This window comes from Aythya ferina (genome assembly GCF_964211825.1).
Source record: "Aythya ferina genome assembly, chromosome: 3".
Taxonomy (NCBI): domain Eukaryota; kingdom Metazoa; phylum Chordata; class Aves; order Anseriformes; family Anatidae; genus Aythya; species Aythya ferina.
The window spans coordinates 97,846,600-97,873,608 of NC_140298.1; the positions used below are offsets into that span (position 1 = coordinate 97,846,600).

Here is a 27,009-nt window from a genome sequence, read left to right on the forward strand (position 1 = left end):
CATTTTTCTAACATTTTCTAGTTCATGTTCTCAAGCTTTTCTGCACCACAACAAGGTTAAAATTCATACCTATATTTCAAATTAAAACTCAGATTATCATAGCATCTTGGGACCTGGAGTCTAAATTATGAGGCGGTACAGTAGAAATTGCACCCGTTGACAACACTGCATCTCATTGATTGGTCTGGTTTATATTTGTACAGCTTCTAGCACCATTCAGGTGTGAACTTTCCGAGAAATGTGAATATTATAATAAAAATAATGAACTTATATTTTTAGTATGATTTTTGAACAGTTTTTTAATCTGCCCTGTATCACGAACACCACTTGAAAGGTAAATCATTAGGCTACTGAAATGCAAAATGATTTAATAAGACACACTATTGTAAACTCTCTCTTACTCTCATCAGCCTTTTTCATTATCAGGGGAGCACAATATCAAATTAGTTTAACTTCTTGACTCACAAGAGAACACAAAGAGCTCACAAATTAAGATTCTCCTGCAAGAATGTTTTAGTGCCAGGATTAAATGTGAACAACCAGTTGATTGATTAGCAGAATTAGCACGGGTGAGTGAAGTCCTTGGGGGCCAAACCTTCCCTGTGCCCAAGAACATGTCACTTTGTATGACCCCATTTATTTTAATAATATGGCAAGCCTGTGACTCAGAATTTTAGCCTGAAGATATATGAGGAGTTGCACCCAACTCATGATTGTTAATGATCCCCATCTCTTGATGCAAATACAGCTGTATCTCATTATATATCTTTGACATAGAAAAGCTTCACTTCTCCTCCCCTGTAGGGGAAATCTCTCACAGGAACATCAAGTCAAACTTCCCTTTTCGGTTACTTCTCACTGCTATTGAGTTATATATCTTTCATGATGACGGTGTCACTGATTCTTTTGTTCAGTACTTGTCCCTAAATCCACGAGCTGAAGAAAAGAATTAGGGTTTCACTTAATACCTTAAGATCATCTGGGACTACTGCAATTGCTGTATAGATTTTTAAGGCAGGAAGAAAATAACTGCCTGGAAAAAAAAAGGGGGGGGGAGGGGGACAAACAAACAAACAAAAAACCTTAAATTGACAGGAAATTATTAAATAACTTGTGATTTAACTAATGTGGAGCTATTCAGAGAGACCCTCTGTCTCCGTTGCTATTAAAATCTATGCCCCATATGTTGACTGATCCTCACTGTTGAAAGTGAGCAACTTTCTCCAATGTGAATTCTGCTAGCTGCAAGTAGAGTTATTTCCTCCTAATATCTGATTTTGAATGTTTATCAGTCATACTGCAAGCAAAAGAATGAGGACTGGACTTTAGTACTGCTAATTTTCACAAAGCACTTTTTTCACATGCTTCTGTGAATGTGAGAAGCTTTCATGAATACGAATGTGCTTTTTCATCATACAAGACACAGAATCATCTATTTGTTTCCAGAGTTATGTTCAGTGGCTCCTGTGAAGAACATAGAAAATGGAGAGGGAAGAATACCTTTGGAGAAAAGTCCAGCAAGGACTCCTAATGCAGTCTTCTGTGTCAGGGCACTGGAGGAGGAGGAATGAATACAGGACAGTTTTTTTTCTTTTAATTTCTTCTTTATTTTGTAACAGCTGGTACCATCTATGAAATATCTACCAGGTTGTTTACAATTGTGTTGTCAGAATATCCTACATTCCCACTTGTTAATCTTACTCCAGCTCACAACTTCAATTTTTCAAGAAATCTTGCTTGCCCACTTTCATGAGATTTCTTATGCTTGAAGCATACTACCTTTTCTCTGTTATCCTGTCCACTTAATTTTGGTTTTCTCTGACAATTTTAAGCATTTCACTTTAAAATATTCTTTCAGTAAATGATAGCTAGGAAGTTCCCATTTTGGCTTGAATACAAATGTTGCAGCAGTTGTTGTCAAGCCTCTCAAATATGATTCATACTGCAGAAGAGTTAACACACTCAATCAAATCCTTGGGAAAAAGGAAAAAAAAAAAAAAAAAAAAAAAAAAAGTGATACTCATGCCCCACCATCTGGGATTAGCCACCAAAATAAAATAAAAAGGAAAATTAGACTTACTGAAGGAGCTTCCAATTTCTCTTCCAAATTAGGTTTAGGTTCATCATTGTGGCAGTTTATTATTATTCAGGAAAATAAAGAAATCTAACAGGCGCTTAAAAATCAGAAGTTTGCTGATAAAATATATAAAATTGGATTCCTGCAAATGCAATGCAGCAACTATACCTTGAAAACAAAGTGCTTCTACAGATAAGAAAAATATATGCTAGGTTCTTGGCAGTTGTTTTGTACCATGCCATAAGAGCAAGAGAAACATTACATACAAGAGAGTCATAACATTAATGCTATGGTCACAATGCATCACTGGAGCTGGGTACAGAGAACCTGGAACACACCAGTGAAACTAGCAGCCACTGTATCGCTTATTATGTTTTCTCTTAAAGGTATTGTCTTTATAAAACCAAAGCAGAAAGCTGTATGCAGCTTGACAGATGAAATCACTGCAGAGAAAATAGATGTTCAATTCCTTCTCTGCCCTATCTGAGATCCATCCTATTGCCAGTCAACCAGAAAAGAACATTTAATCAGGTTGTGTAGCCCAGACATGAACTTTCTTTTGTTGGTAGTTCTGTTGTTAGTATTTGGACAGCTGGTGAGAAGAAGAAACTCCTCAAAATAAACAATTCCCTATCAGCATTTCCTTAGGAAGAAGAGAACATCCCATTGCAAACACCATGATATAGCCACGAGTATATCCATTATCAATCTCCTCAGCTTGTAAGCTTGTTTGTTTCATTTCTTTTTTTCTTCCCTGCATACTCTGGCTGGTTTTATTGCAAGTCTTGCTATAGGACCTCAGAGTTAGTTCTTTTCCTTATCACTGGCTTGTGGTCTGACATGGTCTTCTCCAGTCACAGCAGCATCTTTCTGCCAGGCTCTCACCATTCTCACATCTCTCTTCTTATAAGACTTTTACTGCTTAGATCTTTCAATTCACCTAAATTTCAGACTTCTTACCCCACTCACCCACTGTACTCTGCACCCCTAGAAGCTGCCACTGGTGATAGTACTGGGGAGTCAACAGCAGTTTTTATCAAATGTACTAATTTCAGATACACAGAGATCTCTATGATCTCAGGCTCTGCAGAGAAATACATGTCACCCAGTCCCTGCTTCTGTGCTGGATAAGCTCCAGTCCTTGCTGCTTTTGCACCTTCCTATCCATCTGCTTTCTGCTCCACAATTGCCTCTTCCACACACATATCTCAGCCTGATTGCCCTTCCCTTCACTGCAGCCTCCCTCCCCTCTAGTTAGCATTCCCCATCATGGTTTCAAAGCTCTCCTCTCTCCCTGAAGCTGCCCCATTCCCTCATTCTACCAGTCATTTGCCTTGCCATGGGCCCTCTTCCCCTCTCCTCCCTGAGCTCAAGCCAGTGCCAGCCTTCCCACAGCCATCTCCCTTCTTCTGCCCCTCACTGGCAGCAGCCAGCTCCCTTTTCCACCCTGTCTGAATCCCACGGGAAAGCAGGAGGAAGAAAGAGCTGCTCCTCACTGTAGCATCCAGTTAGAGTTGCCTCCAGCATCCCAGAGGAGTCATCTCAGGGAAAGGGCAAGCTGCCTGTCAGCTGGAGCCTGACCTGTGCACACAGAGCCATCACATACTTTTACCTCTAGAAAATCTCTACACATGTGCTAATTACAATTTACTAGCATGGCCAAATTTAGCCAGGTTTTCAGGAGGACAGCAAGAGGCACATTTCTTCTGCAAACCCTCTTTCCCACTTCTCTCTATTCAATTACCTCAAGCCAGATTTCAAGATCATGTCCAAATGTCTAGGAGGTAGAAAATAAAGAGTTTTGAGGGCTTTAATTTTCATAAAATGGGTAATGAACAATTTGCAGACATAATTTTGTAGATTTTTTATAGTATGTAACATATATGCATGTATGTGTATAAGTAATAAACTTAACATAATTCCTCTTGAATTCTGTCACAGAAACAGCTAATAACAGCTACATTTACAAATATATATACATATATATACATACATATATATATATATGCCTAAAATAAAATAATGGTAAAATAAAAACAACTTGAGGCAGAGACTTGTCATAAAGAACTACAAAACAAACAAACAAACAAACAACAACAAAAAAAAAAAAACATAATAGTGAGTCACACATAAAAGCAAATGTAAACAGAATTTTTAAAAAAGAATCACTTGAGAGATTTCTTACATGCCATCTTCAGTTCATGGGAATGTTGATTTCAAAGAGAAATAGATATGATTCAGTTTATTCACATAAGTAAACCAGAGAAAAAGAAATGTTCTCTTGCACAGTGTTGCTACTTAAAACCACTTCAAAAAGTGTTAGGATTGTTAAACTTGGCTTTTAGAGTGCATTTTCTTGCACTGCAGATAGGATTGGGCTGGCAGTGTTTAAACAATGAGTAACAATACTATTATCAGTTAGTACAAAGTCTGAACATACTGTATGCTTTTGTGTTTGTGTGCTTCCACATGTTTTCTAGCTGACTGTCCTTAATAAAATCATATCTTTAGTGGGAAATAAAAAATAAAATTTGCATGAAAGTGCTTTAAGAAGGAATGCATTTTAAATTAACAAAGTTAAAGAACTCACAATAAAAATATCAGGGTTTGGGGGATTTTTTAATTTGCCTTTGCATATATTGTCATAACACCATTGATTATTGTACACGAATACTTTAAAAAACAGATTTGTCTTTTTTTTTTTTTTTTTTTTTCTTTTCTCTCAGTTCAAGCAATGAATATAGACCAAATAACTGATATCCTGATTGTCTGTGGTTTTACTGAATTTTAGTTTCTTTGGCACAAACCCAGTGTTGCACTACTTCAGTTGCAAACACTGCAGAGATCTGTTTTTCTGTTGATCCAAAATACTTGAGTGGATTGGGAATGTTCAAAGAATAAGAATGCTACTAGTAGTCTTAGCTTTTGCAGATTTTCTAAAAACACTATAAAACTCATATTTCAAGCATATTTCATAGGACAGACTTGGAATTTATTCAATGCTGTTTTAGACTTAGTTTTCATTTCCAGTATTTTTTTGATTAGGACTTTGAAATAAAAATATTCAGCATGTGAATTTTCTCTTTGACAGCTGTTTATACACAATAGCATGCCCTGAATGTTAATAGCACAGAGATGTTTAGGACATGAATGCAGCCACTCCCTCTACTACCCCATATTTCCATCTCCTTAAATAATCAAGGAGAAGGGCAAGAGTTCTGTGCATTAAATATTGTATATATTGTAAATATATATATATATATATTGTATATATATTTTGCATATAGCACAATAATTGGGGAATTATTCCAGGGGAAGAAAAAAAAAAAAAAAAAAAAAAAAAAAAAAAACAGAAAATGAGAAAATAAGTTAGTTTTCAGTCCACAGCAGACCAGTAATTTTGTTTTCCTGAGTAGCAGTAAATAAATTGAATAGTCAACTGAAGCTTGGCAATGTATTGTAAAAGCTTTCAAAGCTTAGGTGTTGCTAGCGTGATGTAGGCAAATTCAAGTTAAACATGTAAGAGGAATCAAATCCCTCCCACAAGTACCCAATTTTTTAATTGTCAGTGAAGCCATGTAGTCTTTCTATTCCTTGTTTTCCCTTTTTTCAGTTATCTGGACACAGCGAGCATAAAGGGAATAAACACAAAACAACGCCCTTGTGCCAGGGTTTTTTGCTGCCCTTAATCATTTTGATACACTATGCTGAAAAAAAAAAAAAAAAAAAAAAAAAAAAAAAAAAAAAAGACTCCTAGTATAAAGTAATTCCAAAGAAGGTGTTGAGAGCAAATGTTCTTCCCACTGTCAGCACTTACCAGCTCTACTACATCTCTGAATAGATCATGAGGAACTGAGAGCCTTCAGGAAATGTCTAGAAAAGTACAGGTGAAGCTAACATTTTTTTCTACATTTTGCACATTTGTATCAGGCATTCGTGAAGCTTAGGAATATGTAAGAAGCCATAATGTAAGAAGCAGACCATCAGGATATAAGATCGTCTGAAAGAAGAGAGATGAATATGAATAAGCTGCCAATCCTATAATGCCTGTGGAGTATCTGTAATTACAGCCTGAGGCCTCAGGAGTAGACTTGGGAGCACAGTTGCTACAAAGTCATTGGCCCATGGCATTTTCAATTAAAGCCTGTCAGGCCCAAAGGGACAGTGCTCAGATGGAAGAGGAATTGCTAGCTGTGCTCCTCAGAATGGAACTGTCCTATCAGTTCACATTTTGGCACAGGATGGACGTGAGTGCCAACCGCAACCCACCAGGAAACACCATGGAGGAGAGGCAGCTGAGCTCTCAAACTGATTTAAATTATGTTTCTGAGCATTTAGTCCTGTGAGGTAAGGAGAAGGTACTGACAATAGAAATCTTGGTTAATTAAATGGGCTCCAGTGCAGGTGACTTGATGTTACAGGACACCAAGGTCTGCAAGATACACTCTCTGATGTGCGATGGGACACTTGAGGTAGTCACAACAGGATGGAGCACACACTTCAGACAATTCAGCCTGAAAGGAGTAAGACCCATGGGAATTTACCCACCTGAAACAATTAAAAGGGGAGCTGTGCATGTAAAACAGGATTGTATTTAAAGAGAACACAAAAGCAGGTTTAAAACCTGATGGCAACCTAAAAAGGCTCCACATGTCATGCTTGGAGAATGAAGGCCTGTCTGAGGGAACCTGGGAGACTGTTTACCAGCCATAAATGCCAACCAGACAGGAGCAGCTCAGGTAAGCATCAAGATAAGGAGAAATGTCTCTTGAGAGCCCAGCCTGCTCCTGAAAGGTCAGAACATAACCTTTAGCAACAAAAGCTGCTACCAGTGTTCACTGAATGTAAGTTGGAGGTCTATCCAAATTATACAAAAATTAGGAATCTTTTAGGATCTAGGCCTGCAAAGTGCTGCGTACAGCATTACAGAGGAGTTCAGGTACTAATATGCCAATTTATCATAACCTTTTTTTTCCCTCCGGTTATGCCAAAATTAGTGTACAACAACCAGTAGATGATGATAAAAATACATCATGAACAGGAAAGGTTCAGCATCCAGAAATGCTGGGTTCAGGGCAGTACAGAAACACAAAGGCGACTGAACCAAACATTTCATTAAGGTGGGCTTTCTTGCTGAAAGTGGTTGAGAACATCAGACCACATTGGCTCAATTACATACTTACTAACAGGACACTAAGACTCGATGCTATCACCCAAAATTTTAATACAGCTGCTGGTACTTGGACACTTCAGTTAGAAACTATGCCAGTAAATTAACCAGTACTAAGACATCAGCACTGAGCTTATTTAACTAGTACTGCTATTTGTTCAGACTGACCTTAGCAAAGTTTTGGACTTAGGGTGGGTAAGGACTATCCCTGTTGGGCAGTTCTGATGAAGTCAGACTTTGAGGAGGATGCTAGAAGAAGTTAATGTGCACAGGAGTTGGCCTAAGAACTAGATAATCAGCTTGGCGCTGTTTTATTTACTGAATCAGATGCTGCCATTAAAGCAGTATCAGAAGACAGCAGACTGAATTACAGAGGAATGCAGATCATATACAGTAACCATGAAGTCCAGAGAGTAAGAGTTTAAAAGAAAGATAACGGGAAACTAACTAGAGACAAACACAAGACAAGAGCATACCAGGTCAAAGCCAGGACCAGGAGGATTCAGAGCTTTGGCCAGTTGCTTAGCTGCCTTCGGCACAGGGAAAGAAGTTTGGCACATGAGCCCCATGGAATCATGCTTCTCCAGCCAGAGGATGTGCCTGGCCAGCTTGACAGAGAAACTGTGCGAGGCACATCTTACGGGCTTAGCAGAAGGGCTCTAATTGACCATGAAGGGCTGACAGCCTCTGCTGATTGAGGTGTTGCTACAGAGTGATGGCACTGAGAGGAACAAGGGCAGAAACAAGTCCCACACTAACAGCAAGAGCACAGTCACTCTGAACCTGGGTCAAAGACTCACATATTTAAAAGAATAGAAGGCCTGACACAATGTCTTGATAAAGGCCAAATCATGAGAGCTGACTATGAATTGGGACCGAGTGGCAGCTGGAAGTCTGCAAAGACTTGCCCAGAGATTTCAAAATAACATGAAAATCAGAGAAGGGAGCAAAGACTGCAAGATACAAGAGTCCTCTGGAGGAAGCCAGCCTGTAAACACATGGCAAAAATTCCAGCTATTATGAAGCATCTCTGTAAATAGATTTTTCGACTAAAGAGCCAATTCAATTAGAGAAATATGGTGCAGAATTTATCACACCTAAATTCAAACATCAGCCATGTAGATGTCTCCCATCCAAGCTGGTTATAGTAATCTCCCTTTGCAGCCAGTGGAAATAATAGACATGATTCATCTCAATTATTTGAGACACCTACTTTAGAATGGCATGACTTGTGCCCTACTAGTACTTGTTTCTCTCCATTTTCTAAGAAGGGAGTTTCAGTGATTAGCTCAGATGGAGACATCTGCATGTGGCCTCATAACTCCCAGCCAGGGAGTTGTCTTGTGTTTTACCTCCCATTAAGCACCATGCAGGAGGCTGATTGCCATTTTCATATATGGAAGTCATTTTTTCCCAGACAGCAAAAGTGGCACACGACTATGTGGGGTTCTTTTTCACACATTATCTTGCAATCAGGAGGGCTAGCTTTGGGTTGATTTATGATTGTTGGACTGGCTTTTAAGTGCATTTCATTCAAAATGGTCCATCAGAAGTCACTAAGTCAGCAGACTAAAATTTTGGTCATCATTTTTACCATGACTTAACGTGTTAAAGAGTGACATTGGCCCTGTGTTTAACAGAAGCTGTAGCTCTTTCCATCTGCCTCTCTTCTACATGCTGAGTGCACCACCGTCATCGGATAGATAATGGCTTCCCACAGAGGCTCTTGGCTGGGTGGAGAGCAAATTCCCTGTTGGGGGACACTGGTGCTAGGTGAAATCTGCATGGGACAACCCCGCTGGATAGTTTAGGATACCATGGGAAATGTTTCAGTTGCATCTATTAACCATATTACTACTGACTGCAGTGGGCTGTCTAAATGTCTTTTTTCTACCAGGTGTTCAGATGTACGATATTAATGGAAGATAGGAGCAACAATAACAGAAAGTGAAGTTACATTAACTTAAAAAATTAGACAAGTTTATTACAATTTAACAGGCCTTTAATGCACCCACACAAAGTTCAAATGTTCGTAAAGGAAATGAGGTGAGGTGAAGTGCACTATTTTTAAAATGTAACAATCTGATAAACCTTGAGCTAATATCCAAGGACAAAGCCAGTACTGAGTTACTGCACATTCCAATGAGGGATGAAATATTATTATGGAAGGCTACTAGTAGTTTCTTACAGGTCCTAACATCACTGAATCTTGCAGTGGCAGTGCTAGGCGCCAGATCCTGCACTGTCTGCTCCCAGTTCTCCTGTTAATTTCAAACGGAATCATCCCTCTATAAAGACTGAATAAAATTGTAGGGCAAGGGTCTCACAATATTAGAAACAGGGGAGGGTGTTTTGTCCAAGAGGTTTACCTTTAGAGCTTGAATTCATATCTCCCCATGTCAATACAGTTGATATGCTATAATTTTCACATCTTAAGAAGAAACTTGCTGTAATACTGCAATATCTTGCATTTTACAGAGGTGTGCTTACCCTCTTAATGTGTATCATGTGCAGATTAAGAGGGAGCATTATTGCTTGCAGAATCACCTGCTGTTTCCGGGAAATAGTCATTTGCTGGACCTGTCCTTGTCACTGGCATAAGTGTAATGCTTTTAATAATCTCCCATTCCCTAAGTAATGTGTTTGCATCAAAAAGATGGATATGCTATAGCTGGCAGAATTTTTTAAGACCTGTTCATTTTTATCTTGTTCTTCTGGTGCCATCTAGAGGTTTGATTCTCATTTCTACTAAACTGAAAAAAAAAGTGCTTTATTATATTTCAAAAGTTTCCTTTAGAAACTGTGTGTGCGTTAACAGCACTTAGGGTGCTATTATCATTGAACCTCTGTCTCCATACAAGAGCAGATTAATGTAGTATGCATAAGTTTTTGAACTGTGGGATGCAAGTGAACATTATGGGCTGGGGAAAGATTTACACTGGAGGCAAATACTGTCATATTAAAAAAAAAAAAAAAAAAAACCAAAAACTTTTTTCTCATAAAAAGTACCTGTAAATTGGCCTTGGGAGGAATTTGCACAGAATTTGTTTTCAAGCAAATAAACAGTAACATATCAAAGCTGATTCAAAGGAAGCAGGTGCTTAGAGAAAAGGCAGCCTTGCCAGCCTTGTAGAAGAATGCCAACATGACAGACACAGCCATGGCTTTGGGCCCATCAAGACAACTGGCTGACATCTTATCTGCCTCCCGTGACAAGCCTGCGATGCTCCACGCTAGCACTGCCTAGAAGAGTGCAACATGAAACTCAGACAACACAAAACTCACCAGTGTGACAGAAAATCATTCTAACAGAAGCATTTCTTCTTAAGGGTAACAAATAGCTATTTCACTGTAATGGGCCCCTGAATTTGTAAAAATAACAGGATAGATTCACACTGAGTAAAAATGAGATCTCCACTGGCCTAGGTGAGGGTAGGCCCATTGACATCAGACCCTTCCCAGCAAATTTTACTTGCTTCTCTTCCCATTTCAAAGTTTTTATTAACTAAACTAATGCTGACACCAAGTCTGTGACGGTGTGTGTAAATGCTAATGCTAAATTACTAGAGCATCCTCTTTGTCCCTCGTATATCCATCTGGTTGTATAGCTCCACTGGGCATCTAGATGCACAGTCACTCTGAAAAGATAGTCCCTTTTTTAACAGAGTTAACCTGATTAATTTCCTAGCACCGATAACAAGGTTTTTAAATGTGTACAAGAAAATCAAAGCTACACTGAACACTGGAAAATGTTGCACAGTTTATAAGTCCTTAGCCTTTTGAATACACTGTTCCTGTGAATGATAATTCCTGTACTTCAGCAGAGGATTAAGTGTCATAATAAATTATTTCTTTTTGCCTGAAGGGAAATAAGTGAGGCTTGCTTAACTAGGAAGGCCAGCTAAAGGTATAACTGAGATGAGGCTAACCTTGTCTCCTGTGTCCAAGGATACCTCTGAAAATCTGCCATAACATGCAATAATTTGATAGTCTCAGCTAAAATTAACCTGTGTACTGTAGAAGGAGATAAAAATAATATTAAATTCTTGCTGATACTCACTTTGTATGCTACGGAGACTGACTCTGATGCTTTGTGAGCCTGCCACAGAAAGATTTTGAAAACCTTAAAGGCCTTAACTACTAAATTAGACTAGAAAAGAAAACGAATTTGAAATTATTTTATTGGAATATTTGCTGAAGTTCTTATGAGAGCAGATTCATACAAAAAATATTTTCTTGTTTTGATAGATATTTGGAAGATAAATCATCATTTTGCTTTGTGTTCTAAGATCTCTTAATTAAAATACCTTTCAGTAATGCCATGCTCTTGAGTGTTTAACCCTGTCAGATACTTGTCCGAATAAATGCTGGTCAAGTGGAAGGTGTCCCTGGCCATGGCAGGGGAGTTGGAATTAGATGATCTTTAAGGTCCTTTCCAACCCAAACCATGATTGTGCAACTGGACATGTTGGTTCCATAAGCACAGTGTTTTTTGTTTTTTTCACCGAAAATAGACATATATCAATGTTTAATGTAATTCCTGTTTACCTAGTTATACAAAGTGAAAAAGGATGAATAAGTGGGAGAAGCAGCACTTCCAAATACAGTGAAGAGTGGGGATCCAAGCACCACCCTTGATGGTCAGAGAGAGAAGTTCAAATCCCCATGGATTGAGACAAGGTGGCAGGAGAATGACTAAATGTTCCTCTTGTGTCTTCCATATGAGTGCTCCAACCTACTAGCTCTGACAGTTTGAAAATTGGCTTCTCATTTCCTCTGCTGTTCAATCTGCTTCAACAATAAAATATATTTGAATCAAGTGAAGTATTTCTTTGCCAGACAAAAAATTGAATTTCTATGTCACTCAGATGAGAAAAAAAGTGGGGGAAAAAAATAATCCCTGAAGTTAAATTTACTATGGAATTGTTTGTGGGTTTTTTGTTTTGGTTTGGTTTGGTTTGGTTTTGGTTTTCAGCTTGTCTGCTGGAGTAAACAAACAAAAATTAAACAAACAAACCCGAGACAATTATTTCCATATTTTCAGACCTAAGCTCTGGCATTCAGGCATGACCCCAAATAAAATTTACAGACCTGATATTTGCACCAAACACTTTCATCCAGGCTCTCCAGTGCCACTGGGGAATTTGCTGGAAGCTGTTTAGCAAATTACAAAGGTACATCTAAGCAGATAAACACACTTGTACTTAATAGAGAACCTGTTCTAAAAACAAAAAACAGTGCTGTAGTCATCTGCTGTGTATGAAAGATATGCAAGCAATCTCACTGAAGCCCATTCTATTTGAAGATTTCAAGAGCACATATTTAAAGCTTTGCCTAGCAGAACATTACTCCACCAATGGAAGAGTTTTGTTCATTTTGTATAGAGGAGAATCAAAGACATGATTATCCTAAGTGACTGAGTTGTATACATGTCTTTTGACAATTTGATCTTGCATCTTGACCTGTATTGTAAAGAGTGAAATTAATATTGTAAGTGCCACCCAGTGACTGTGATTAACCATAATTTGCATTCTTTATTGAAAGTCGATTGTCTGCATGCTATCAGCTGTGAAATTGTGCAATAAGCAATAATTAAACAATGAAAGAGTAAACAAAACTAGTTAGCTATGATTTGGAGCAATGAGTAGCAAAGGTGACTTCGAAAGTTTTATTAGCACAATGCAAGAAAAACAAAATACAAACATGTAACCTATGCTTCAAGGCATAAACAGTGAACATCTGTAAAACTCTATTAAACTCCACTAAAGATAAATTCACACTATAAAATAACAATATCATTACTAAATAGGGACTATCCACTAAACTTACGTAATCAGAGACTTCAAAGCCAAGGGGACTGTGTGTGAGGCAAAGCAGGAATCATTTCTGAACATGTGTCTAACTGCAGTTCACTATATTTATTGATGGGATATTTGTTCTCAATGTTTTCAAGAGAGTGCTGGATTGTTTTTCTCTCTCTTTTTTTTGGGGGGAGGGGGTGGTTTGTTTACTTTTCAGACAAGTAGGGGCTGGGGGAGTGGAAATGGAGTTTTACTGTAGGTTTATGCAACTTATATGCACATGGAAGCTTCTGGCAGGCATTTGGCTTTTTGTTACTTGCTAGTCCCACCCTATTATATGTATTTATAATAAGATCATTGCACATTGCACACCCCTGTAGCACAACTACCTCCCTAAAGCAAAACTCCTAAAAGCTGTTTGCCTTTGGAGAATACCAATTAGTTATGTGTGGGAATACCTCAGCTACAGCTCGTGTATACTATTTTGGTTGTCAAATGTAGTTATGTGCATTATTTATTGGATTTTGTCTTGCCCTCAGGTTCTAAGAACTACCTTCTGATGGTGGTATTGGTCTAGGTTTTGCAAGCTGGCCGGGTTTAACTTCAGGCACTTTTTCACCATGTCTGTACACACTTACAGTGACATCCACTGTTTCCCCACCATATTTGTTCTTGACATGAATGCTAAATTTGCCTGAGTCTTCTGAGGTCACTCCCTTGATTGTTAAACTGGCATATTTTCCTTGTTCCAGTGAAACCACATAGTGCTCATTAAGTTCAAGGGCCTTGTCATTCTTGAACCAAACCACTTCTGGGTCAGGGTTTCCAAACACAGTACAGGTCAGATTCAGAGTCTGAGGGAGGAAAAAAAAAATAGAAAGAAAGAAAGGAAAGAAATATTATTAAGGATTTGGCATATTTGATTAACAGTATTCTCAGTATTGCTTTCAGGCACTTCTTATTCCTAGTTAATTAAAGACAGTTATCATGCTCCTGGGGACTGAAAAGTAGAGTTCCTAGTTTGTTTGTTTATTTTTTCTTTCTTTCTTTCAGTCTTTCTACCATCTTACCAGTGATTGTGAAGCAGTAATAGCCCCAGGGTAACAGAGCCTGAAGATGGTAAGTTGGACTGTCAATGCAGTCCTGCCTGCAGGAAACTCCTGGCAACCCATTAGTTTGACATGATGTTCAGGCAATGATAGGTTTAAAAACATCCTTGAAGGTTCCTTGTACACACCAAGGAGAACTGAGCAAATCTTTTTTGACCTAGGCCTCCTGAGGTTATTTCTTGAGATGATAAAAAAAATAAATAAATCACTTAAATAGTAGTACATAACATGAATCATTGGTCGTTGATTCCAAATGCTGCTGACTCCTAAAATGGAAATATTTTATGAAGACTAAATAATTCATAAAGGTTGTAAAAGTGTTGCATGCATGTACAGTGTATTAATAGAATAGCTGAAAAGACCTAGTAGGTCATCCTGGCAGTTCACGTATTTTCCAAGGACTGAACAAAGACTGAAGAAGCCTACAAAATTCTGATGATCATTCTTCCGAATTTATACGGAGTTACTGCTAATCTTACTTTTATCACTGTATCTATATGTATATAAATCTTATGTATTTAGGTAAAATGATGATGCAAGAGGCTTAATAATCATTTGAGAACATGCGTTGATAACTATCTGCTTTGTTCACTTTTGCTTGAATCTCGTTCCGCCCAAAACTCTGGCCTATGTAATTTAAATCAGCATGATAATTTCCCGTATGTGTTAAAAAATAAATGTAAAAAAATGTACCAGAATGCTTCTTTATATTCCCTCCCTTCAGTATTACCCTTCAGGTTCCACAGAATTCTAATCTAGAGGGAGGAGAGAAAGCCCATCTGTGCTCACATGTGCATGTTTCTGTGCATTATTTTTCTTGAATTCTTATTTATGATATAACTCAGTGGGGAAAAAGAAAAAAAAAAAAGGCAGAAATTTTAAGTGATCAAAAGTACTATACATTCCCAAGTAGAAGCAATTCTGCATACTATTTGCCTCCAAACTCAGAGAGGACCATTGAGGGAAGATTTACATGCTCTGGGTGCAACCTGGTGACAACCTAAGTGTGCGAGTACCCCTTATATGAAGGGGTACATGATCCTACCCTTCATGTAGGATCTAAAGCTAACTAATGACTATGGGAACTAGCTCTTCTATAAAATATTTAAAGGAGTAATGATGCAAAGATGAAAATAAAATGTTGGGAAATCAAACTAAATCTGATGGCAAACAGCAAGTTTAAATCTTACTGTCCTTTCTGTAACTCAGGCAGCATTTCACAACTATTGCCTTCAAAAGTGACCTCATTTAAGAACAATTAATAATTAATTCATTAATCAAGTCTTAATATGTTAATATTAAAAGCTTGCCAGAGACCAGATATTTTCCACAGTCCTTTTAAATCATTTGGGCCTGTTCTAATTTACTAAATTATAGATGTGACCTAAAATCATTTATACCCTCTTAAGAAGCGCCGGTAAAGCTTTGTCTTGTGTTCATACATTTGCACAGAAAGACCATTCCATTGTATGGGGAAACTTCTCTATTCTGTGTGTGTGTATGCATGCATGCACGTGTGCTACTACTTCTCTCTTGTACTTACATGAATCTTGCATGGTAGCTGTTCATATTTAATTTAGAGATGATTTTAAAATTTCACTTCCTTCTGAACCATTTTGTTTTGCTTGATTTCAGGAATCAGAGGTTTTCCCTTCATTCACTCAGTTATTTAATCCTCACATGGTTAGGCCTCCTTTGAACCCTTCTACTTCTGGAAACTTGCTATGTGGCTTTCCCTTGATTTCAGGTCATGCTTTTTAGGGCATGATTTTGTATGAAGAAACTGCAGCTAGCATGTACATGCAGTTGGGGTGGGATGTCATTGCCAGGTTTTTTCCTGTCTGTTTGAAGATGTTGGTCATGAAGTGGCTTATACCTAACCTCCTAACAGATTAGCTTTCTTACTGTGAAGTGCTTTTGTCTACTACAGTAAGAAGGCACCTCATGTGAATACTCAATAGAGACAAAGAAAGGAATGGGCCAAGAAGGAAATCATGTCAGTTTTGTCCAAAGCTGGGTAGCTTTCAGTATCCAGTGCAAGGCTCACTGGAGCCTCCAACCACTTTCTCTGGCATAAGGACAATTTCCACATAGAACAACACAGCCGTAGCCTCTGAAGATGCACATCACACAAGAGACATAAACACCCTGATCAATATGTTCTCGATAGCCGGCAGATGGTATGAGTCACATTGGCTCACAAGCTAAACTACTACCATCAGTTAGAATAAAACTCCATCTAGCTCTTTTAGAAGTCAAAAGCAACTACTTAAGAAAGCATAGAAAAATGAGAATGAATACTGTGATCCTGCTCCCTTCCTACTTTCCACAATTTGGTGGAAACTAGTTATAAGCGTTAGCTGTATTGAGACAAATGTGTTTAATAGCCCCTGCTAGACTTCTCTTCATGACATTGCCTGTTTTCTTTTTGGACCCAAAGCTATTTTGGCCTAAGGTACTAAGGAAAAAATTAATTATGAAACACTTGAAAAACTACTTCCCTTCGATTGCAGTGACCATTTAATTAGGCACACCCTAGTTCTTGTGCCATGAGAAGTGCTGGATAATCATTTCCAAGTACCTCCTCTGCACCATGCACAATGCTGCAGATTTTTGTCCTTTCCCCCCGTTCTCTTGTAATTATACATTGAAGTGGGACTATCTGCCAACATTTATACAGAGGAAAGAGTTTAATCCATTGGGCCAGGTAGGTTCTTTACCCTGCTTTGCTCTTACCACAAAGACTCTATGACTGGCCTGCTGGAGAATGGGACCTAGGTTTTCTTCGTTTTACATTGGGTCTCAGACAGTGGCTGTCTCCTCCTCCAGGTTCTACTGCAGGGATGGAGTGGGCCCTTGAACTGTTCTGATCAGTACACAGAGCTGAAATCCAGCCCAGACTGGAGTATTCAGTTAACTCAGAGTCTCTACACAATCATCACAAAAGACCAGCACCAGGAGGCTGACCTTGCCAGCCTGAGAACTGAACCAGGCTGTGCCTCCCCTGACTGTATAGACAGTTTATGGTGCACATTCTCACTTATGACTTGCATGTTCCTCAATCAAATAACCACCATTAGGTTGTTTAAATTCTCCTCCTTTTTCTCTCAGCTTCTGCAAAATCATCCGAATCCCTCCCCTTTCCACCATTAAAGCAAATATCTCATCAGTCAACTTGGCTAATTGACGAAAACAGTCCTTACCTTCCCATCCATTATAGTAACAACATCAGGCAAGCCACCAATGACTTTACCACGATCTAGGAGTTAAAGAAAAAATATGTGGATTATGTGACCTTTACAACTCAAAATTACTTATTTCTTCATAATTTTATAACTTGGTGACCTATCAATTACAGCTTTAGTTTGGGCTTATCTTAAGAACCAAAAAAACATCTGTAATGCTTGATTAATGAAATGTAAAATAATACAATTTTTGCAATATTTTGTGTTATTTCCTATTAATGTATTTTATAATCCTCTCAGATTTTTAGCAAAGGTTGTGCTATGGAGTTCTAAACTGATACACTTTACATCCTTGAAGATGCTTCTAAGCTTGACAGCTGGAGCTTTGAGCACCAAAACAAAGAGGATGCTTTTAGCAACTTGGTGGTATCTAAGATTAGAAAAAAGTCTATTTTGCCACTTTGTTTCTGAGTAGAAACATCTTTTCATTATCACGGAACTTGATATCAATGTACAGAATTCATGCAGCCCCTAACAGTAACAAGCTTCCCCACTTTGTCTCTCCATTGTACTCCACATTCATTAGCATGTTATTTTTTGCTCAGTAGGTAGATCCCAATATATTATTTGCTTTCAGAGTCAACACCTCCTTGTGTGACACCCAGAAACTCACACCTCACCTAAACTCTGCAGACAAAAACAGACAGAGGAGCATTGCAAAATGCGTAAAATGCACATCAAGTGCAAACCCATAAATTATTACTATTATTGCACTATTCCTCAGTAACAGGAGGTTTCTGCAACTTCAGAACTCTGAAAGCTATGCCAACTTATAATGATAGATGCCTTAAAGAGAATACTAGACTAGATTGCAGAACATCTTTGATAAAATGTAAAATAAACTTACTCTTCTCAGCAAAAGCAGCTGCCCTGAAATTGTTGAGGAGAGGAAGAGACATACATAACGTTATTAATAACATTATTAATAAATACATTTTCAGTAAATTAAGATTGTTGCTACAGCATTAAAATGCAAAAATTGTAGCACTTACTTGAGTCTCTGGAATTCTGCATAAGCATCATCAAAAGCTGTAACAAAACAGTTGAGAGAGTTACTGTACATGATCACTTGCATATGGGGCTCAGTATAAACATTTAAACACATACCCATACTAAAGCTGTTTTAAAAACATTGTTATACAGTACCAAAATGGAAAACCAAACCTCTGGAACCCAACGGTGCTAGTGGTAAAAACAGATAAGAGACTAAAAAGATTATACCAGTTACGCAACTAAATTGCATCTGGTTTTGACCAAAAGTTTTCAATTTTTACTGCATTCCTCTGTTTACTCCTGATTAATTCTATTTAATCCATGAAGTGGATTTAATCCAAAGATTATGGTCTTATATTTATACCTTGCCCAGACAGATCAAGTGTTCGTTTGAAGGATTCCTTGTCACCGAAGATTTCAAAGGTATAGTTCCCTTTATCCTTTTCAGTGGGTTCAGTTATCTGCAGCCAGGCAATATTCTCTCCACCTCCAATCTTCATCTTTTCACCAGAAGAAATCTTAGATTCCCTTGAATGAATAGAAATGGGTTTGAACATTATTTTCATGTATATTCTCTGTAGGAGACCATCTATGAAAAATTTCAGAGGATAACACACTATTTCTAAATTACAAATAAAATGCAACTAATGAGAGCAATTTCATAGGAGATTCTTTTCTTTCTAGCATGGGTATGAAATAGAACAGGAACAAAAAATCTTTACCTTCCACTAACTTCAAAAACTAATTAAGAAATCCACGGAAGACTTGCATATAATTTATTAGTCTCACATCAAGTCAAAATATACCTTTGTTTGTTTGTTCATTTGTTGTTAAGAACAAGGAAAGCAGCAAATGTTCTAACTGCAGATAATTAATAAATATGTCTTTAAAAAAAAAAAAAAACACCACCACTACCAAAAAAAAAAACAACAAAAAAAAAACACATAGTAACATTCAATTAACTTATCATTACTTCCTAAATTAAGAATATAAGAAATGCTCTGTTGATTCAGATTAGTGGTTCTTCTGGTCTGTCCTGAATAATGGAAATAGATGAAGCTATTTAGGGAGAGCATGCAAACCACGCTATTTTGAATGGTTTGCAAAGAAGTTTCTTCTTTCCCTCATAAACTAAACAATTTTTTCTCTAGTATCTTCCTCCCAAGCATCTTTAGGTATATATTTATATTATAAATATGTACATATGAGCATATATATATATACATATGTTTGAGATGAAAGTAAGCAGTTGCTTCTTTTTGATGAGTTAATTTATTTGCATAGACAGGGCTGATGTGGCTTCATAGCTTGTTCGATGAGGAAAAGGAATTTTTACTATTTCCCTTACTGTAAGAGAACTTCATTGAGTTCAATGTACCAGAATAGATAGATAGATAGATAGATAGATAGATAGATGCAAACTGCTATTTATTACAAAATACTACATTCCCCACCATGCCATGAGTGGATAATGCATACTGGCTTTAGGATTTACATTTCCTGCAAAGCAGGATAGTGGACAATTCAAAGTTAGCTGTAAATTTGATTGGTGTGTTTTAGGATATGCAGACAACACTATAAATAAATAAATAAATAAATAAATAAATAAATAAATAAAGGAGTGATATAACCTTTCTTTTCTCCAGGAGTAATTCTTTAAAATTCCATTTGAAAAAGCGAGAAGGTTTGGTGAGTCTGGAGGATGCTGGTTGGTTGGTTGGTTTCAGTCTTTGTTTTTGTTTTAGTTTTTAATAACAACTCTAGCTTCTAATCATAGCATTTAATGAAATAATTGAAATGTTATTTTATTTGTTCAAAATTTGTGTTTAATGATCTTCATGATGATGACATGTAAGGTTTACCATAAAATCTGGAATATTAGTATGTGGGGGAGGGAGAGAGACAGCAAATACAAATACGTATGCTGATTGTTTCCTTATTTGCCATGGAACATTCTATAGTTTTGCATTGCTAGGAAGTGGATGGTGGAATGGAACATCACCTTTAAAACTAAGCAGATACGGTAGAAGGCAAAGGCAAAAAGATATTTTTCTTCACCTTTTCTTCATACAAGTATCACATTTACTGAAAGAAAGAGCAGAACCTGCTGAATACAAAACTTGAATTATGAGTACAGCTGAGTACCCTTGTGGAAGTCTGCTTGAGCTCCCTGAACCTGATGATCACTGACACGTTTCTTACATTCCTAATTGACTAAGACAATGTGCAGCCAAACCAGCCTCTTCCTGTCCTGGTCAGAACACTTCACTGTGTGTCATCTTTGGAGGTCATCAAGGAATGTGAAAGTTGAAAAAACTTGAAGAGTTTTAAAATCATTCAAAGCCCTACCTGCAGTTTCAAAAAAATGAAGGCCTAACATAGCAAAGTATTTGAACATACTTTAAATACTTTAATACTTTAAATACTGAACTGTAAATACACAGATATATAAAGAGTACCTCCAAAGGTAACAGAATGTTACCTTTGTTACCTTAATGTAACAGAAGATATTGGAAAAGTATCTGGAAATTTCCAACTCATTTCTAGTTACAGAAATGATTCTCAGCTCTGAGGGCTATTCTCACAATATTCAGTACTTCTTGCCCCTCCTCCCTGTGTCACTGGATATATTTTCAAAGAAAATGAATAGAATTAAAATATTTGGGCTTATGTAAGACTATATATTGAAAATTGTTGTGTTGTTTGCTGTTTCCTTTTTTTTTTTTTTTTGGAGGGGGGAGAGGGTTGTTGTTTGGTTTTGGATTTGCTTTCTTGGTACAGGCTGGTGAGAGCAGATGTTTGGTATTCACCTACTCCTGGAGGAGAAATTTCATTCATTTATAGAAAAGGGCAACTCTGAGCAGAAAACTATGCTCCAATATTTTACTATCTTTGAACCAACTAGATACAATGGAAGACAAACAGTCTGGAGTTGAATAAGAAATTGAAATACTGTTTATTCTTCTTTTCTGGACATTAAAACCAGGTATTGGACAAGTCTATTAATATTTCTTTTACCATATGTACTATGTGAAAAGGGAACATAAGATGCTGGAAAGAAATTCACTAAAGCGTTCCACTTCCTAAATGAATGCCACAGCATAGTATATAGTAAATCTTTAAGACTATATTTTTCTCAAACAAATCTGAATGTACACATGAACTTGAAAAAATATTCTCACCTACCTATGAGACCAGCTGATTTTCATTTCTTCATTGTAGTACTTCAAGAAACACTGAAGCCTTATTCCTTCTTCAGTGCAGAGTATCTTCAGTGGAGAAGCTGTCTTACCTACATAAAATAGAATACATGCAAATCAAACAGGATAATGGAATAAACAGAAAACAGTCAAATGGACTGTTTACAACACCAGGACAAAGGGAAATTCAAGATCTGATCCACTGTTCTTGAGTACAACAAAAAGACAGTGATTCATGCTTCTCAAAGATCTGCTGATTTATATCAGGTAAAAGTTTAGCATGAGTTTATGGTTTTATTATCATATACAAGCATTATGACTGCTTTGTGAAGTAATAAGCTACTTATGTAATTGCCATGAAATAATAGTATTGTGATTTTATTTGCATAAAAATTTTATTCTTGTACATCCCCCGTTCTTTCACTGGAATTATTCCCAGTTTCTTACTGAAAATAGGATCAGAATCTAGTTCTCTCTGTATCATAAGGCTCATTTACTAATGGGAAGTATGAAGAAAATGACTGCTATATCATCGTCACAGTATCTAAACCAAATAAGCCAGGTGGAACAATTCTTTGTTCCCTTTTAATAGTGTCAATTAGCAAGGTTGAATGCCTGTTCAGAACCTTAATAATGTGCCCATAAAGATATAAGCATCATGACTCCCATAGATTTTCCACTTACAATAAAAATTGTCTGCCTCAGGCTCAGCTGACTTTAATATAAAAATAAATAAATAAATAAAAAACGACATGAAAATCCAAGAGAGACTTTACTTACCACTGACTCTGCTCAATGCCAGAATTATATCATCATACACTGAGGAGAAAAAAAAAATAAAAAGAAAGCATACAATCAAAACTCAATCAGAATATAGCTTTGTTATGTTTAGTTTAATTAAAATGATATAGGAAATCTTCACATCCTTAGGCAAAGAAAACCATTAAAATTGCAACAGGTGTACAGGACAAATTGGAGACTGTCTGCATACATTAAATGAATTCTGTGCTGTGTTAATGAGTATCTCCGCTGTATGCGGAGTCAGATATGCTGTCATTTTTTTCTCTTTGTATCCTTCATGCCAGAAACAACAGAAGGTCATAAAAGCTTGATAGTTCACATATGAAGAAGAGTTCAGGAGAAAGAAAAATTACTGCATTTCTGGAGAAAACAGTTTTCACCTGCTCCCTGTAAGATGGCATTTGGCAAATGTAAACTTCTCGGCAGCAGGAAAAAAACAGGTATCATAACAGCTCCATCATCTTTCAAAAGCTTGTTGGGTTTGTGGAAGGGGAGAACCTCAGTCAAACGGGCAGAAGACTAGAGCACTTTCTGTAGCACAAGTAACAAGCACACAAGTGACATTCAGTGTCACTGCGTAGAATGAAAAAGGCAGAGAACATCTGGTAACACATAAAACCTTGTGTAGATGCCTATCATCAGTGCATTTTCAACCAAATCCTCTTACCTTTGTTTGCATTTATTTTCATTTGAATTACAATGAACACTGAGCTCAAACTAACTTGCCTCATAGAATATGCAGTTTCAAGAGCACAGTTCTTACTAAACTTCTCTGTTTATCAGGGTCAAATCAAACATTTAGGGGATCCACTGGTTGGTTTAATACTGTAGTTCCTGTGGTTTTGCTGGTTAACATTTGCAAAGCCTCCTGGTTCCACAAGTTAGACATGGTGTTTTATCAAAACAGGCATTTCATTGTCTACATTTCCAGCACAGGCTAGTTTTTCTGTAACTGCAGAAGTAGGAAGGGACCCCAGTCGTAAGATGGAGAACTACAGTATCTTCTGTTCATTCCAGTGATCAAGATAAATGTTACTTGAAAATCCTACTCTGATGAGTTGCAAATTCAGTTGTGTATGATTTTTATTTCTCTACATTTACAAGTGGGTCTGTTCTTTCACACATTCAAAATTACAGCTTTACTATTTTACAATTGAAATAACAGTCACTGAGACTCCCACTTCAACATATTTGGTACTTCGAAGGTCCTGGTGCTGTTAGTTTTTTTGTAGACATTAAAACTTACCAAAGCTTACAGAGGGAAAGAGCTCTTTACAAAAATACATAAATAAATAAATAAATAAATAATCCCACATAAAGGGGAGTGTCTGATTAAAACTTACTTCTTGCCTGTGAAGGTATTAAAGAGTAACCATTACAAAGCCCAATGTCACCCCTACTAAACTGATCATCTGCAGATCAGGCCCCTATAACATATGAAAAGACCTGATAAAGGACCCCAAATATGCTTTCTGACTTGCCATTTGCAAAGATAGATCTTGAACACCTCTTCAGAGAATGTGCAGAGAATTACTTCAATGTCGTAAATGTAATGTTACCTTTTCCTGATAATTCAAGAGTAGATACATCATGACCTCTATCATCTGATAGTGTTGCTTTATAAACACCTTCATCTTTGCGAGACAACTACAAGGAAAGCACAGGATGTTTATTGAACAAGAATATATTTGCTTAACCATTGCACACATTCACAAGTTAAACAATACACATTGTACTGTGTTCTGGATAAATAATCTTTCTAAACTATAAATGGCTTGTATATGCTTTTTTATGAAGCTATAGTTGGTCCTTAAGACTAAAATATAATCTGATTTCAGTTAAATTGTCTCGAGAAACTTTTTTTTTCCTTTCTCTCTTTTCTCTTGTTCCATAGAGACAAATAGGATTGATTCTGGTCGCTAGAAATTATAAGTAGCTTAGTAAGATGTAATAGAGGGTAACTTCAACCCACCCAAATTTTAGAAATGCAATTTTTCTTCAACTGAAACTATTACTTTTTGGAGTCATTATGTGTAGAGCATGACAATTGATCTATATCCTTTAACTGTCCAAGTATCAACTAAGTGGTTTTCATTCAAGCAGCAGCTGTAGTCAGATTATATGTACGCTAAGTAAATAATGCATTGAGGGCTTACACTCTAAAATCTATCACAGTGATACTGCTTTAAAGGCAGTAGTTTCTGTTTGGGTGATCTTATTTTATTTTATTTAAAAACATGAAGGGAAATATCTAAATACTTACATTCAGGTTAGAGGTTGTTTAATTTAATCTTAGGTTTATACAAGCCCACAAACAAGTAAATAATGGAAAAAGTGTCATATATTTAAATGATAAGTAATGACAGCAATTCAAGACAAGCTGAAACTACTCTCCCCCAGAAAAGTCTACTCAAGAAAAATGAAGTGACTAGAAATTCAGTAGCCTATTGCAAGTGAAACGAAGTGAGTAAATAATAAGAATATGAAGACAATAATTGAATTAAATAAACTAATTAAATGGAATGCATATTATTCTGAAAGCAGAAAGACTTGATCAAGGGGAGGTTTGGGCACTTGAGAAAGAAAGTAACTTTTCAAGGTAAAGCTTCAGACACAAGTTAGGCTATTTTGTTTACATAAACGTAAACCTTAAGAAGCGATATACCTCAAACCTATTTATTTTAGTAAATAACACTGAGGCAACTGTCAAATATGAGGTGCTTGAACAAATTGAAAAACTGAGAAGAAGTTTTCTTATTTTCAATAAGAAAAAAAAAAAGAGTTCAACAAAGGATGCTGAAGCAACTTAAGCATAACCTGGCTGAGCTGATAACAAAAACATATACTCTTTTTCTAGCAGTAACAACTCACTAGCTAATTGAAAGGTAGCAAATACACCTTTTCTTTAAAATGGTTCGTAGAAATCATGATAGCTGTTTTAGTGATCTGCCTGGCAAATCTCTAACACATCACTGTCATTTCTAATCAGAAGGTGATACTGTACCCTGGGAATACTTAGGTGACATTCTCCCTTCTGCAGATCAGGCATCTCATCGACATCAATCCCAGAACCATCCTTATACCACTTGAAAACAGTCTCCTTCTTTGTGTTTGCAACCTGTACAATAAAAAATGCACATAAGCATGGCTTTATCTTGATGAAATACATTATAGTGTATGTAGTTACATACACTTTCAGCATACATACTGTTACATACATACATACATAGTTACATACTACTTTCAGCATAAGAAGCCTTTTTTTTTTTATATATATATATATAATGTACATCAAATAGCTAAGCAGAAAAAAACAATTCTGATTCAGCAAATTCTTAGTATTTGCAGCACAGAACTGGTCAGAAGTAGGCAGCTCAGTGCTTAAGAGCACTGTCAAATCCTTAAAGGCAATCCTGTCTACGTCCTTCCTTAAAGGATTTTGCATCCTTGTTATAAGGTTGTAGTTTGTCTAGAGATACCTGTGAGAAGTATCTTTGAAATTACAGATGCTGAACTCTCTTTTATCGTTTTATGTTTGCCATGTGTCTCCAGAGACCTGCAACACATTCTAGGCCCTATCTTGGAGAACATTCAGCCAATTTGCAGATTCATCCTGGCTACCTAAGCAATGCCTTTCAGGGCCAAACCACAAAAAGCAACTGAAATTACTATTCTGAAAGCATTTTACTTCCCTTCAAAAAGACTTCAGAATTGTGAGCTGCACTAGAAATTCTTTTTTTACATTACACTGTATCCTACAGGAAATACGAAGACTTGAGGAATCCTATAAATTGAAGTCTCTTTCAATACAAAGGAGCTTTAAAAAGTGTTTCAGATACAGAGAAGGTTCTTAAAAGACCAAATTTTGCTGTAATAGTAGCAGCTAGTCTGAGCAATGCATAAATAAACTACAGCTATACCTCAAGTATTGCTATAATTTTGAAATATAAATTGTCTAATAGTGACACTTAAAATATTGCTGGATGAATGGTCTCGAAGGGTTTTATTTTTCTTCCTTTCAGAAGCACTATGGTTTGTTTGACATCACTAACCTTATACCCTTCCAGAAATCACAGAAATACAATCGTATTTCTGTGTCTATCCTGAATCCCCATCAACATGGCTTTGGTAGAAGGAAAGAGCTGGCAAGATGTTTAATCCCCAGGCAGTCGCTTAAAAAAAAAAAAAATCCTTAAAGAACTGAACAAATGGATATTGGGCAGCCCAGAGGTTAATTTATTTCTGAGTTCTGCAATAGTTTTCAAGTGGATTGCTAGGAGGGAAATACATGCACCAATTTCTAACCCTTTCACATTAGAGGAGTCTTATTCTATAGATGAACTGCTCTATGAAAGCTCTCTGTAGAGATGACCAGACAAATAGGAGGAATTTCACCACCACCACCACCACCTTTCTCCTGTACTGATTCCTGGAAGCTCTCTAAATCCTGTTCACATTAATCATATATATTGCTGTTTAATAACTAGCGTGGTTGCTATGTATCTCTGACAGAGTATTTGGGATCACAACCTGGCCCAAAGCAATGTCTCGCCTGAAAAAAAAAAAAAAAAAAAAAAAAGAGCAGCATTTTACATTTACCAGTAACTACAAAG

At 36.9% G+C, this 27,009-nt stretch overlaps 1 protein-coding gene and 1 long non-coding RNA gene across 4 annotated transcripts in view; one reads left to right on the top strand and one right to left on the bottom strand.

The window, feature by feature from the left end:
- The window catches only part of LOC311434301, a 28,031-nt gene extending 26,426 nt beyond the window's left edge, over positions 1-1,605 (top strand). Inside the window, exon 4 of the long non-coding RNA XR_014691362.1 lies at positions 1,447-1,605. This is a non-coding gene — a long non-coding RNA (uncharacterized lncRNA). The remainder of the gene's footprint in view (positions 1-1,446) is intronic.
- An 11,287-nt stretch (positions 1,606-12,892) lies between these two features.
- MYOM2 (myomesin 2) overlaps positions 12,893-27,009 on the bottom strand; it is a 93,631-nt gene continuing 79,514 nt past the window's right edge. For all 3 annotated transcript variants that reach the window (XM_084514407.1, XM_084514408.1, XM_084514406.1), the window contains 9 exons: positions 25,401-25,514; positions 23,956-24,043; positions 22,376-22,414; positions 21,582-21,687; positions 18,760-18,923; positions 18,395-18,431; positions 18,250-18,272; positions 17,361-17,416; positions 12,893-13,902 (listed from right to left, as the gene is read on the bottom strand). In XM_084514407.1, coding sequence (XP_084370533.1) covers positions 13,591-13,902; positions 17,361-17,416; positions 18,250-18,272; positions 18,395-18,431; positions 18,760-18,923; positions 21,582-21,687; positions 22,376-22,414; positions 23,956-24,043; positions 25,401-25,514 — 939 coding nt within the window. In that variant the 3' untranslated portion in view covers positions 12,893-13,590. The remainder of the gene's footprint in view (positions 13,903-17,360; positions 17,417-18,249; positions 18,273-18,394; positions 18,432-18,759; positions 18,924-21,581; positions 21,688-22,375; positions 22,415-23,955; positions 24,044-25,400; positions 25,515-27,009) is intronic.